Source organism: Artemia franciscana, chromosome 10, assembly GCF_032884065.1.
Source record: "Artemia franciscana chromosome 10, ASM3288406v1, whole genome shotgun sequence".
Taxonomy (NCBI): Eukaryota; Metazoa; Arthropoda; class Branchiopoda; order Anostraca; family Artemiidae; genus Artemia; species Artemia franciscana.
Window position 1 is genome coordinate 35,322,429 of NC_088872.1, and position 14,628 is coordinate 35,337,056.

The 14,628-nt window shown below is 34.7% G+C and overlaps 1 protein-coding gene across 2 annotated transcripts in view; it reads right to left on the reverse strand.

Moving 5' to 3' along the window:
* Positions 1-14,371, reverse strand: part of LOC136032123 (N6-adenosine-methyltransferase non-catalytic subunit-like) — a 46,934-nt gene extending 32,563 nt beyond the window's left edge. For both annotated transcript variants that reach the window (XM_065712289.1, XM_065712290.1), the window contains exons 1-2: positions 14,185-14,371; positions 6,047-6,220 (exon numbers count right to left, since the gene is read on the reverse strand). In XM_065712289.1, coding sequence (XP_065568361.1) covers positions 6,047-6,220; positions 14,185-14,247 — 237 coding nt within the window. In that variant the 5' untranslated portion in view covers positions 14,248-14,371. The remainder of the gene's footprint in view (positions 1-6,046; positions 6,221-14,184) is intronic.
* Positions 14,372-14,628: the final 257 nt, after the last annotated feature.

A 14,628-nucleotide genomic window follows, 5' to 3' on the forward strand; every position in this document is an offset into this window, starting at 1 on the left:
GTTTTTTTAGTTTTTTTAGTTTTTTAGCTTTTTTATTTTTTTTTATTAGTTTTTAGTTCTTTTTTGTAGTTTTTGCCTTTTTTTAGTTTTTTTAGTTTTTTAGCTTTTTTATTAGTTTTTTTTTGTAGTTTTTGCCTTTTTTTAGTTTTTTTAGTTTTTTAGCTTTTTTATTTTTTTTATTAGTTTTTAGTTTTTTTTGTAGTTTTTGCCTTTTTTTAGTTTTTTCAGTTTTCAGTTTTGTCACCTGATCCAGTTTTTTCAGGTGACGTCACCTGATCCATCCACAGATCCACACACAGACAACTTATTTTTATATATATAGATATATATATGGAAAGAAAGAAAGTGATCAACAACGGGGTTTTTAAAGGCCAAATGAAATTAGTGAAGAAAGCACAGAAAGCGAATATTTCGAGAGAACAACCGCCTCTTTTCTTCAGCGTGAATAAAATAACAAGATCAAGGAAAAAACAAGTGCGGAAAGTATAACAAAACCAATGAAAAAAAAAGCTTAAAAAAATTAAACAAAATTCAATAAAAGACCAAAAATTAAAAGAATTAAAATCAATTACCTAACAAACAATAAAATGAGTTATTCGCCAATATCCGCGATTTGCATAAAATCCAAACAAAATTGAACTGCCAACATCGGATACTAACGAACAACTGAGACAAAAGAAAAAAATGTCCATTCACTCAAACAAACGAAGCAGCAACTGAATAAATTGGAGAACTAGGTCACCTGATTTCTGATTTCAACCATTGCATTTCTTGCAGATACCCTTTGAGACCTAAGGGGTTGATGATGTATTTGATTATGTGATTGGGGAAGTGGTTCAACATTTATTTCAGGGATTATTAAAGTATCAGGTTCTCTTTTGAGAAAATCTTAAGAGTCATTTATTCTTAAATCACCTGAATCCTAGTTCAAAGCTGGACCTAAATGTTGGTATTTATAAATTTCAAAAGCTTCTCTGTAGTGCTGGACAATACCTTTGTCATGCAAAATTAGGCCAGCTTGGTTAAATAAAACAGTATGGTCTGGATTATCAAATATGTGTTCTGAGAGGGCACAGTCAAAATTTTCTGGTTTTTCCCGCTTTTTAAGGGTGTTATTAATTGAAGTAAAATGCTGAGTTAATCTATCCGTAAGTCGTTGATCAGTTCTTCTGATGTACCAAAGACCACAAGAGCAAGGAATTCTGTAGACACTGGAGTTTTCACCTATCGGGATAGGGTCTTTACCTTGGTAGATTTGAGAACTGATAGTTTTTCTAGGTCTATAGTAAGTGAAAATATTATTTTGCTTTAGATTTTTGGAAATGTGGTTTGAAACCCCTTTAGCATACGGGAGCCTAAGATAAACTGAATTCTCCCGTTGATTTGTGTTTACTGTGTCACTATCTGATAGTTTTTTAATACGTTTTGCAATTACAGAATTTATTAAACTAATTGGATAGCCATTCCCAAATAAAATATCTCTAAGATGTTCAAGCTCTGAATCCAGGAAACGTGGAGAATGAAATTGCAAAGCTCTGTCTACTAGAGAAGTACCCACTCCTCTTTTCACAGCAGGAGAATGATTAGAGGAATCATTTAAGTAACCGTCACTACGTGTTTTTCTATAGACTCCAAAATCGAAGCATATATCATTTCGGTAAACGAGGACATCTGAGAAAGGGAGACGCCTTTCTACCTCTAATTCCTGAGTAAATTTTAGTTTTGGATCCAAGGAGTTAAGCAAGTGAAGGAAAGACTCCAGAGATTCATCACCATGCTCCCACAAATAAAAAATATCATCTTTAAAACGAACTCAAAATTCCGGTTTACAAAAACTTTGTAAAATAGCCTATTCTTCAAGGTTTTCCATGAAGATATCAGCCTCAATTGGTGAAAGGGTGGCGCCCATTGAAAGCACATATTTCTGTCTATAAAAAATGCCTCTATAATGGAAGTAAAAAGAAGTTATGTTACAAAGGGCTGTAAGTGAAAGAATTGTATGGTTCCAAAGTATAGATTTTTCTGATGTAGATGGGGTTGAACTGAGTTTATCCTCCGAAATCCTTTCGGCCTTTTGAGGATCACAGGTATACATTGAACCCGCATCGAAACTGCCCATTCTTGTATTTGGTTTAAAAGAAACTTACTTTAACTTGGAATCAAAATCGGCCGAATTTTTAATATAGGATTTTTGAGCCTGAATTAGTGGGCGGAATACAACTGATAACAATCTCCTATTTTTGCTGTAGGAGAGTTAAATGAGGAAACAATGGGTCGAAGTGGATTACCGGGCTTATGAATTTTAGGAAGACAAAAAAAAACGAGAAGACGTGCACCCACTTGGGTAAAACCTTTTGTAAAGTTGATCTGTGATTTCACCTTTTCCTCTTAGATAAGAAAGCTCTTTTCGGACTTCCCTGACAAATTTTTCTGTGGGATCGGTAGCTAATTGTTCATATGTGTTAAAATTATTTAAGATTTCTCTGACTTTTTTGTCGTAATCATCTGAATCCAATTCAACACCAGTATTGCCTTTATCGGCTTTAGTAATAATCCTTGAATGATCTTTATGTATCTTTATGAACGTAAGTTTAAGTATTCATTTTTACTAATTTTTTTTTTTAATTTTGAGTTTGAACAGTAGGCGAATCCAACAAGGTTTCAACAAAATGTGCTCTAACCTCAGCAATCTCTCCAACCTCCGCACGAGAGTCATGAAATGCCCTTTCTGTGTTCGCGATAATTTCACTATAAGGTATTTTCGAGGAGGCTATTGAAAATTTCAATCCTTTCGATAGAACCTGATTTTGCCCTGTTGTAAGGGGAATGGAGGGCTGAGATTTATCACAGCAGGACCAGGAGATACTTTTGGGACAAAAGGTGTATTATTAGAGAATTTTTCCAATTTTAAACGGGGCAATTTCTTAGAAAATCATTGTCTAGAAATCCGAAAATAATGCTGAAAAGAGTTTTCAGAAATAGCCTTAATTTGATGAAAATCAGCGTAAGAAAGCGTGCAAAAAATGTCTCGCTCAAGCCTGAAAAAATCCTCATTTAACCTGTAGTGCTTACTTTTGCAATCGCTAATAACATGATTTAAAATACTAAACCCTATACGTTCTGTAAATTGCCGTTCGTTACGTGTGTTTAAGCTAAGTGAAGGTCGCATTTGGGTAAAATACGGTTCTTTTTACAATTATGAAGAAAATACTGTTGATTAATCAAATTAGCATTTTTTCTTGCAAGTGATATGAATAAAGTAACAATAATATAACAAAAACTCCAACCATCTGTCACTGATCCTTTGATATCAGAGGGTGTCTCTTTTTTTTCTTTTGCTTGACAGAAAAGACCCCCTACTCTAATAATGAAGCAATGACACAAGTAGAGCAAGAAAATAATAAGGCTATGGTCTAAGGGAGTAAGTCAGGATTTACCTCGTAAGCCATGGGTTACTCAAAGTTTGTTAAATAGTATAAAAGAAAAAAAATAGATTATATAAGGTAAAGATGCAGTATCCAAATGAAATTAATATTGAAAACTTTAAAAAATATAAAATCGGTTAACTTTTGTTCTCAGAGAGGAAGAAGCAAAATATTATCAAAAGAAATTTAGTGAATGCGATTCACTGCGGAAAACATGGAAAATAATAAATGAAAGAATAAATAATGTCAAAACAAGAAACAAGAAATATTCCATCCCATATTACAACTTATGAAGGAGTTAAAATAACGGATGAGAGAGTAATGGCAGAAGCATTTGCTAACCATTTTAGGAAAATTGGACGTGATCTGGTGGATCAAACTTCTGATGGGACACATAATCATAGAAAATATATTCCAAATAAATTAGATAAAACTATTTTTATATACCCTATTTAGTTCTTGGAATTTCAAAAAGCTGTTACTAGTTTGAAAACGGATTGTCGATAGGATGTGACGGTATGTCGACTTCTCTATTTAAAGAATTAGCTGAAGTACTTAGTCAGCCACTTTTATTTATTTTTAATTCTTGCATGAAAAATGGTCTTTTTCCAGTTTGTCTTAAAGTAGCTAAGGTTTTACCTTTGTTTAAAAAGGGCGATAATGATAATCCAAATAATTACAGGCCTATTGCTATTTTATCACCTGTTTCTAAAGTTTTTGAAAAAATAATAAAGTGTAGATTTACTTCATTTCTGGTAAAGAATAATTTTTTTTCTCCCAATCAGTTTGGTTTCTTGTGTGGTAGGTCAACAGAGCAAGCAGTAGCTGCTTTACATAATTTCTTATCAGATGCTATGGATGATAGTTACTTGGCGGCAACTATATTTTTTGACATTAAAAAAAGCTTTTGATACAATAGAACATACAATTCTTTTTGATAAATTGGAAAATGTAGGAATTCGTGGAATAGCTCTTGAGTTAGAGAGATCTTATTTATTAGAAAGAAGCTTTACAGTCCAATTTGGTGAGGAATCATCTCATATTTTTCCTTTAGAAAATATAGGGGTTCCACAAGGGTCTGTATTGGGGCCGTTACTTTTTTTTATATATATAAATGACCTTCCAAAATGCATGCCTTCGGACAATGAATTACCAATATTGTTTGCAGACGACACAGCAATTAGTTTGAAGGTTGGCAACGAGGAGGACCTACGAATGGCCCTCGAAACTGTTGCTTTTAATGTAAATTCTTGGTTTCATGCTAATCGACTAATACCTAACCTAGAGAAGTCGAAATTTGTGATTTTTGGGAGAAGTTCGAGAGCAGTGAAGCATGTGTCAATTAAAACTATTAGTATTGGAGCTTCCTCCATAAAAAGAGTGGATGTATTTAGATATTTAGGTATCTACATTGACTCAACTCTGTCTTTCAAGGCGCATATTAATAAACTCAAGGCAACAGTGTCCAGGCATCTCGGCTGTTTGCATAAACTTCTTGTTTCCTTACCAAATAATGAGAAAATTATATTTTTCATTAGTGGAATGCTATTTTCAATATTGCCCGACCGTTTGGATGCTGACATTCCATTCACATTTACGAAGACTCCAAATTGTCCAAAACAAGGCAATAAGAATCCTGGACCTTTTTTTAACACACCCTAGGAAGACAAAGGAATTATCTGAAACTAAAAAATCATTTTTATTTCTTGATATTCTTCATTTACAACAAATTTTTCACCTTAATATAGGCATATGGTTTTTAGAAATCCAACGTAGGGATAATTTTTTCAATAAAATGAAACTCTTGGTTGAAAATAAACATAGCCATTTATCAAGAGCAAGGAATAAGTTTCTTTTTCCTTCTATTAAAAATGAGAGATCAAGACTAAGTTTAAGATATCAACTTCCTGAGATTGCCAATAAATATAAACTACTTGATTTAATAAATGAGTCACCATCACTCTATACATACACAAACAAATTGAAAGAGATAGTTCTTTCTGCCTATAGTAGTGGGGCCTGAATGTAAAGTGATTTATTTAAAAATTAGTTTATAGGTCCCATCTGTGTCTACGAGTCGATTTTTGTTCCGCTTCTTCTCTCTCTCTCTCTCTCTCGACGCATTGAGGCTATAGCGATGGAATAGAATATGTATTTCGCTGATGGACGCATTGAGGATATTGCGATGGAATACAATATGTATTTCACAAGTAATTAGAGCTATACTACTTCTCTTTTTTATGTACTCCGTGTTAGCTATTGAGGTGTAATTCCTTCTTCTTTTTTCTCTCTCTATTGTTAAAGGAGACAAAACGAGTTGCCTCCCTGTCTCCTTTGTATAAGATTTATGTATATCGTTTCTTGTTTAATAAAGTATTTAAAAAGTCTTTTAATCTAACTAAAATAAATCACCAAGACATCTCTTACTGTCCAAATGCTGTAAAAATTTCTCACCATTAGGGTTGGGAAAAGGCTTGAAATTTCCCTGCAATAACAAACAAGGTATTCCCTGAAGTTGTCTAAGGATTAGTATCCCCTAGGTCCTTTATATCAATCTATAAAAGTGAAGAATCCACTCCCCTCCTGTATGCTTATATGATCACATATGCTTCTTAACTTACCTTCAGGAATGTAGAAGAATCTGTATACACAATTCCATCATTTTCTTGCTTTTCCTGGGCAGTTTCATTGTACTCTTCTACAACTAATTCTGAATCAACTTTAGTGGACTTCCCAGACCTTGTACAGTCTTGGGAGAAGGCTTCTTTCAACTTCTCAACACTTTCAACTCCCAGCTGAAATTAAAAGATACATTCAATTATAAAAAAAGGACAATAAAAAAATTAAGATACAAACCAAACAAGGATAGTTTTCATTCAGATAATGAACAATTCATCATTGTTAATGATGTTATGTTTTGATGTGATGTTATAAAAAAAAGGACAATAAAAAAATTAAGATACAAACCAAACAAGGATAGTTTTCATTCAGATAATGAACAATTCATCATTGTTAATGATGTTATGTTTTGTGGGAACCATGAGCAAGCTTCTCTGAATATGTTTGGTCATTTGTATACTTTTTTGTACCAGCTTACAGTTTACATTTAAGGTTGAAAATCCAAGGAAGCTTCCTTTCTTAAATATTCTGATTATCAAAAGAGTTCCTTATTCTAAGTTATTTTACCCATTACGAAGTTAATCACAATGATTGCTATCTGCATTTATCATAAATCACCACCCTTCTATGAAATGAATTGTGGTCATTTCTTTAGTTGATAGTTTTAAATATAGATTTAAACATTCATTTAGTCTCTGAGCTAAAATACAGAAAAGATTGTGCAATGGGCACCCCGTTGAACTTATTGAAAATATTATATAAAAAACAATATGAGCTCACTCTTCAGTCAGCCTCATTCAATTCAACTTCAGTCAATTCTTAATAATTACTGTCAAACAAAATCAGAAACAGTAATCAGAAAACTAAAAAGATAAAAGAGAGACACAAAAACAACTACATCAAAATAGCACAACATATGCAAGATTGACCAGAAATTTAGGGTAGGAAGGCCGAGCTTTTCTAGTTGCTGTTCATAGGAGATGTTTTGTTGGCAAAAGGAAGCTTGGTTGCTCTGCATTAGACCTCCTCAAGCCACTCCGTGTCCAGTGGCATAAATTTTGTCAAACTTCTGGGGGGGGGGGAGCAAAGTTGGAACCACTTTTCCCAAATCAAGTGGAAAAGACAGTGAAAACTGAAAAATGAGCCATACAGTACCATAAAGATAAAGATATACTAAATTGACCTGTTTCTGTGGATGCTTGAATGCATGCTTACCTTAGGTTTGACAAGGTTTTTGAAGAAACTAAATTTCCACTGGGGGCTCGGGTCTGGAGGGGGCAAACCAAGCTATGAGAAGGGCAGTTGCCCCCCCCCCCTCCGTCCCCTAGAAAATTACACCCCTGTACATGCCACACTTGAAGTGCAGCCTTGCAATTGACATACTGAAGTCAAGATGAGGACAAAAAAAAGGCTGTATAGAGCTTCTTGGTAACTCTAGGGCGGCAGCTCATTATCAAATTCCAGAATAAACCAAGGACCTTGTTAATAATCACTTGCACTTTATGCTCTAACCATACTATCTACTTAAACCACAGGTCTAAATGCTTTTGCTTTGTGACAAACACAAAGTCCATTTAATTTATTGAAGATTAGTGACCTTTAGAGGGGAAGGGGTGGAAGAATATACTTTGAATGGTTAAGTTTACTTATTGGATAGAATGTAGATAGGAAAAAGAGAAATATACTATAAGATTCTCCATTTAATGTTCTTTCCAAATATAATAATGTCTACTATTGCAATTGTTACCCAACCTCCACCTAAAATCGTTAGACAAAACCCTAAGTTACATTTAAAACTGTTCAGATTTTGTGAATTTGCTGGCTTTTTGTCTTTGCTTGTTTCAATAACAATTTATGATCTTTGTAGCTTGTATTTATATAATGTGATGGCTGGTTCCCAGAATCTGGGCATGAACTGATTGCCATTGCTTCATGTCTTAAAGATTCTGAAAATTTCTGTGCCTCACTTGGTATGGTAAGGGTTATTAGTGTGTTTGATCCAGGGAATATATTGAGGACCTATATGTTCAAGAGCACAGAGTATTGATGAATACAAGTCACAACTCAATAACAACTGAACAGGGGATGTTATTCCATCTCCAAGAATACTTTGATGTTCAGGGAGGGCAATCCTCATTCCATTTTTGTAATACAACTTATCAATCATCAATTCTGGATCTTCACAAGGAAATATCCTTCAACTGATCCAGGCTTTAATTTAGGATAAATCTTTAAAACCTTAGAAATCAGGATTGAGCAAGGGCATGATGCTTCTAACACTTTCTGGTAGATTCAGTATTACTTACATAGGGACAAGATGAATACGTTATTTGATACTTTCATTTGTGCTCTTTCAAAATAAAATAGTTGTTTCACTTGCAAATCCACTTTAATGCCCTTCAATGGATTCTAAAGCAACATCTACTTTCAAAAATCCTGAGATAACTTAAACAGAGTATTTTTCACAAGTCCAGTGAAAACTATTCAGCAAACCTGTTTTATCAAAGAATAAGTTATAGTTTTTAACAGCAAAGAAATATATTTTTAATGACTAAATATGGGACCAGCTGTGCAAGGTACATTTTCAGGGTAGCAATTATTATAATGAAAAGGAGCAAAAAATAAGGAATTTACTAATACTACTTTTATTGTCACTACTATTGTCAAGTAGTGATGGAATTATACAAGTCACTTCAAGGTTCATCTAAGGCTACAAACTGGATTTGCAAGTGAAATGATTATCATTTTTGGGAATAGCATAAAAATACATCAAGTTCTCCTTGTCTCTGTGTTAGTAATGGAACTGTCCTGGGAACAGGGCCATATCCAGGTTTTTTGGGGAGGGGACTTTACACACACAAAAAAAACTCAATAAAAACATTAAAAAAAATGTTTATATCCATTTTTGTTATGTTTTTACAAGTCAGACAAACATTTCTCCCCTGGATACAACCTTGCCTGGCAATGAAGACATTCTTGAATATTCTCTCCTTGCTTTAACTAATTCAATAACAGTGAATACCAAGATGGGTGAGGGTGTAATTATGATTGGGGATTTCGACCTCTCTTATTAGTTCAATGGATAAATGGTTATGGTCACTCTACAAGTGACTCAGTTATGCCTTTTCTTGAATGTCTAAATAAAAATTTTGTACCAGATGGTAAATTTCCCAACTAGATACGGGGATGGCCAAGAGCCTTCATTACTAAATCTTGTTCTAGCTAGTGACCAAGAATCAGTTCTGAGCATAGCACTTTTACCACCACTCAGTGCAAGTGATCATATGATTCTAAGCTGAAGGTTTACAATATAACCAAAAATTTCATTATTCAGAAAACAAGAGCTAAGAGCTCATATGGCACTTGCGACAAGGTTGGAAGAGCCAAGAGCTCATATGGTATGAGCTCTAGCAAAATTCTAAGAATCAATAGATTGTTTTAAAAGGAAAATCGGAGGCTTAATGCCAGTCGGGATTTAAAATAAGAGCTCTGAGTCACAAGATCCTTCTAAATATCAAAATTCATTAAGATCCAACCATCCACTCGTAAGTTAAAAATACATCAATTTTTCTAATTTTTCCTCTCCCTTCAGCCCCCCAGATGGTCAAATCAGGGAAAACGACTTTATCAAGTCAATTTGTGAAGCTCCCTGACATGCCTACCAATTTTAATTGTCCTAGCATGTCCAGAAGCACCAAACTCGCCAAAGCACTAAACCCCACCCCCAACTCGCCCAAAGAGAGCAGATCCAGTCTGGTTACATCAATCATGTATCTACAACATTTATATGCGTTTTCTAAGATTTCCGGTTTCCTCCTCCAACTCCCTCCAATGTTAACAGATCTGGTCAGGATTTGAAATAAGAGCTCTGAGACATGAGTTCCTTCTAAATATCAAATTTCATTAAGATTTGGTCACCTGTTCTTAAGTTAAAATACCTCAATTTTTTCAATTTCTCCAAATTAACAACCCCAGCTCCCCTAAAGAGAATGGATAAGTTCTAATTATGCCAATCATGTATCTATAACTTGTGCTTTTTCTTCCCATCAAGTTTCATCCCAATCTCTCAACTCTAAGCATTTCCAAGATTTCTGGTTTCCCCCTCCAGCTCCCCCAATGTCACCAGATCTGGTCAGGATTTAAAATGAGAGTTCTAAAGCACAAGATCCTTCTAAAGATCAAATTTCAATAAGATCTGATCACCCATTTGTAAGTTACAAATACCTCATTTTTCTAATTTTTCTGAATTACTCCCCCACCCTCCAACTCTACCAAAGACAGCAGATCTGGTCCCGTTATGTCAATCATGTATCTAGGACTTGTGCTTATTTTTCCCACCAAGTTTCATCCCAATCCCTCCCCTCTAAGCATTTTCCAAGATTTTAGGTTGCCCCCTCCCTCAACTTCCCCCAATGTCACCGGACGCCCCCCCCTCAACTCCCCCCAATGTCACCGGATCCGGTCAGGATTTAAAATGAAATCTCTGAGATACGATATCCTACAAGACATCAAATTTTATTAAGATCTGATCACTCCTTTGTAAGTTAAAAATACCTCATTTTTTCTAATTTTTCAAAATTAACCCTCAACCCCCCCCCCAACTCCCCCAAAGAGAGCAGATCCGTTCCGGTTATGTCAATCACATATCTAGAACTTGTGATTATTTTTCCCACCAAGTTTCATCCCAATCCCTCCACTCTAAGCATTTTCCAAGATTTTATATACCCCCCCCCCAACTCCCCGCAATGTCACCGGATTCAATCGGGATTTAAAATAAGAGCTCTGAGACTCAATATTCTTCCAAACATCAAATTTCATTAAGATGCAATCCCTCCTTCAGAAGTTAAAAATACCTCATTTTTTTCTAATTTTTCAGAATTAACCCTCCCCTCCCCCAAAGAGAGCGGATCCGTTCCGATTATGTCAATCATGTATCTAGGACTTGTGATTATTTTTCCACCAAGTTTCATCCCTATCCCTCCACTCTAACCATTTTCCAAGATTTTAGGTCCCCCCCAACTCCCTGCAATGTCACCAAATCTGGTCGGGATTTAAAATAAGACCTCTGAGACACGATATTCTTCCAAACATCAAATTTCATGAAGATTCGATCACCCGTTCATAAGTTAAAAATACCTCATTTTTTCTAATTTTTCCAATTTAACTGTCCCCCCCCCCAGATGGTCGAATCAGGGAAACCACAATTTCTAAATTTAACCTGGTCTGGTTCCTGATACGCCTTCCAAATTTCACCATCCTAGTTAACTTGGAACTGCCAAAAGTAGCAAAACCAGGACAGACAGACAGACAGATCAACAGAATTTGCAGTCACTATATTGTTACTTGGTAGATACCAAGTGCCATACAAATGTGTATACAGAACACAGTCTAATCTGAAAGGAACCAGCAGAATGTGATTGGTCCTTCATTGATGTATGACTGTAGAGAATTCATGATGAGGCATTGAAAGATTATTGCTTGATGTTGTGAAAGGACATTTGTCAACAAAGTAGAAACAAAAACCCCAAATGCTCATATTCATGTCAAATGAACTGAAAATGGCAAGGAACCAAAAAAAAAGTTTTGGAGGTTGCACTCACATAAAGTAAACCATGCAAATCATTACCAAAGTTACAAGCAAGCACACAATCAGTTGAGAAATATATCTAGAAAGATTTCTGGACAGTATGAGGCAAAAGCTGCATCAGCTATATCAAATCCTATAAAATTTTGGAATTATACCTCAGATAAAAAGCCTGGAAGAGGTTCAGTTACCCAGTTGGTACAAAATGGATGTAAAACAGACAATCCAAAAGCAATAGCTAATTCCCTTAGTGAACAATTTGCTTCTGTTTTCATAACCATTAACAGTGCTCCACTCCCAGATCCCCAAAAATGAAATTTCACCTATTACTATCAGTAAATTAGACCTAGAAAACCACCTTAAAACCCAAACCCAAATGAATCAGTTGGGCCAGATGGCATTCAACCTTGACTTTTAAAAGAGGCACATGCTGAATGATCTCTTATATTTGCCTAGTTTTTCTAGAAGTCTCTAGATTTAAAGTACAGAGTGGAAGATGGCATATATTACTCCAGTACACAAAGGTGGTAACAGATCAGGCAGTCAAATACCAACCAATCAGTATCACCTCTGTAGTCAGAAAAATATTTAAAAGCATGGTCAACTCCATAGTCATTCAACATCTGACTCAAGGTAAGCTGTTGTCCCCATACCAGCATGGTTTCTGTTCTACTTGATCAGTTCAGACCAATCTTATTGATGCATACAAACATATCACCAAACATATAGACAAAGTATGTTTAAAAATACATTCAAACATATAGAAACTATGCTGCAAAGCAGCATAATTTCCATACTATAGCACTTAGAAATGTGAATTCTAGAGCCACATCCATTTCTGGTTGATCCTCCTCCTCCATGGGGAAAAGAAAAATGCATAAAGTGGGCAGGGTTTTGAAGCAATGGGAAAAGTTTAGGTTGTATAAATTATATTTCAAATACTAACTCCAGTTATCACTGGTAATTTCTATAAAGTAGCAGGTCAAAAGATAAGTAAAAAACTCATGTATCCATTAATGTTAATATCCAAGATCATTCACTTTCACTTTTGAGTTTAAACTAGTCAGCTGTATCTGAACAAAACAGATGTCCAAATTTGTTTACAGATAATATTATTTATAGAGCAAAGCATATTAGTATATGAGCCCTACAGGCAGAGGGGCAAGATCTGTAATCTATATTTATTTGATAAATATTGAATACAGACCTTGCCCTGCTGCCAGCAGGGCTCATGGCCTAATGTGCTTTGCTCTATAGGTAATGTTGCCTGTAAGCAAAATTGGATGTTTGTTTTGTTCAGATACAGCTGACTAGTTTAAACTTGAATGTGAAAGTGAACAATCTAGGATGTGAACATTAATGGATGTGTGAGTTTTTTAACTATCTTGATGTCCTACTATACACAAATAACCAATACTAACTAGAATTAGAATTTAAAATCTGATTTCATTCATATTATATAACCTTAGCTTCTCCCTTGGCTTCAAAACCCAGCCCAATTTACACATTTTTAGTTTGCCCCATGGAGGAGGAGGGTCAACAAGAAATGGATGCACTTCTAGAATTAGCATTTCTGTAAATTTTTTGCAGTTTGTACAATTGACTTAATAATAAAGTGAGCATACCACTCAATGCCTTTCTTTATGTTCTTTACAAATATAATAATCACTTCTGCCATAAATTCAAATTTAAGCACTTTCTGACCTAATCTTATTATAAATAATTTTAACACTGAGAAAATGTAGTATTATTTTGTCAAACATGACCAAGAAAACAGCACTGAGAAAACATAGTATTATTTTGTTGAAAACAAGCATTAGCCTAACTTATACTTTAATTGAAAATTTGTCATTTTCAAGAGATCAAAAAGTGCTTAAATTTGAATTTGCAGTAGAAGCAATTATTATATTTGTAAAGAACATGTCAAAATTCTAGTTTAGTGACTTCTTGCTATCTTGGAAAGGGGTTAGGTTAGGAAAGTGAAACTTTCAGGGATAGGTCTACAGGCTAAAGTATATCCTGGGAAGGCATTTTGAAATACCTACCTCTACTCCCTCTCTCTCTAGAGGGTCCTGACCTTTAAAAATATGTGTGTTATAAAAGTGAAACCTTGCAAAAATAGATCTTCTGCTTGAATAATGTCCATTAAAATTGTTTTTAGCTTCACAAATTTGCTCAATCCCAATTTATAAGGTTTTAAAGATATACAAATTCATTTTCTAAATTTGACAAAAAATATTGATGTTTCAGAATTCTACTCAAATAACAGGAATTGTATTTTCACAACTAAAGGTAGAGAAAAAGCAACTGGTAACTGAAAATTAAGGTAAAATGTTAAAGCTTTAATTGGGAAAATTGACTCCAACTTTGCTCCCCATCCCAGGATTTTGAAAAAATCACACATTGTACCTGTTGCTGGTAAGTTTGATTTAAGATAAATACTCTCCTTAAAGGATGAATGAGAAAAGAAGCTTATTCTGGAATGATTAAATTAGGCCATAAATTTTCAGTAGGCTAGGCTAAATGCACACGAAACTAGCATATCATAATCAATACCGTTAAAGCCAAACATCGTTTCCTTTTCAACGAAAGCTCCTTTCTATGCTTCAACATGTCCATGGTTATTTATTTATTTTCTTTGGGTTTTGGAAAGACATCAACCTTGCCATATTCAAGATTCTTTACAGCTTTTTGTGAAGCTCATTTCGTCGATTTCTTTTCTAAGCGCCATGACTATTAATTTGTCCGGACAGGTAGCGCTACCGTGTTGCATTTTGTAAAAGACACTAGAATGTCATTGTGAATAGTACTGTCCTGTGGTGGCGCGGTGGGTTTGATCTTAGCTTGGTAAGACGGCTACCAGAGAGAACCTTTCTGTAGAGCAATGTTGTCACCCTGAGTAAAATTTTACTGGATTTAGTAAAAACGGATCCAAGTTAGTAAATTGAGATCCAGTTTATTAAATTTTCGGAAATTTAGCAAATATACCTGGAATATGAA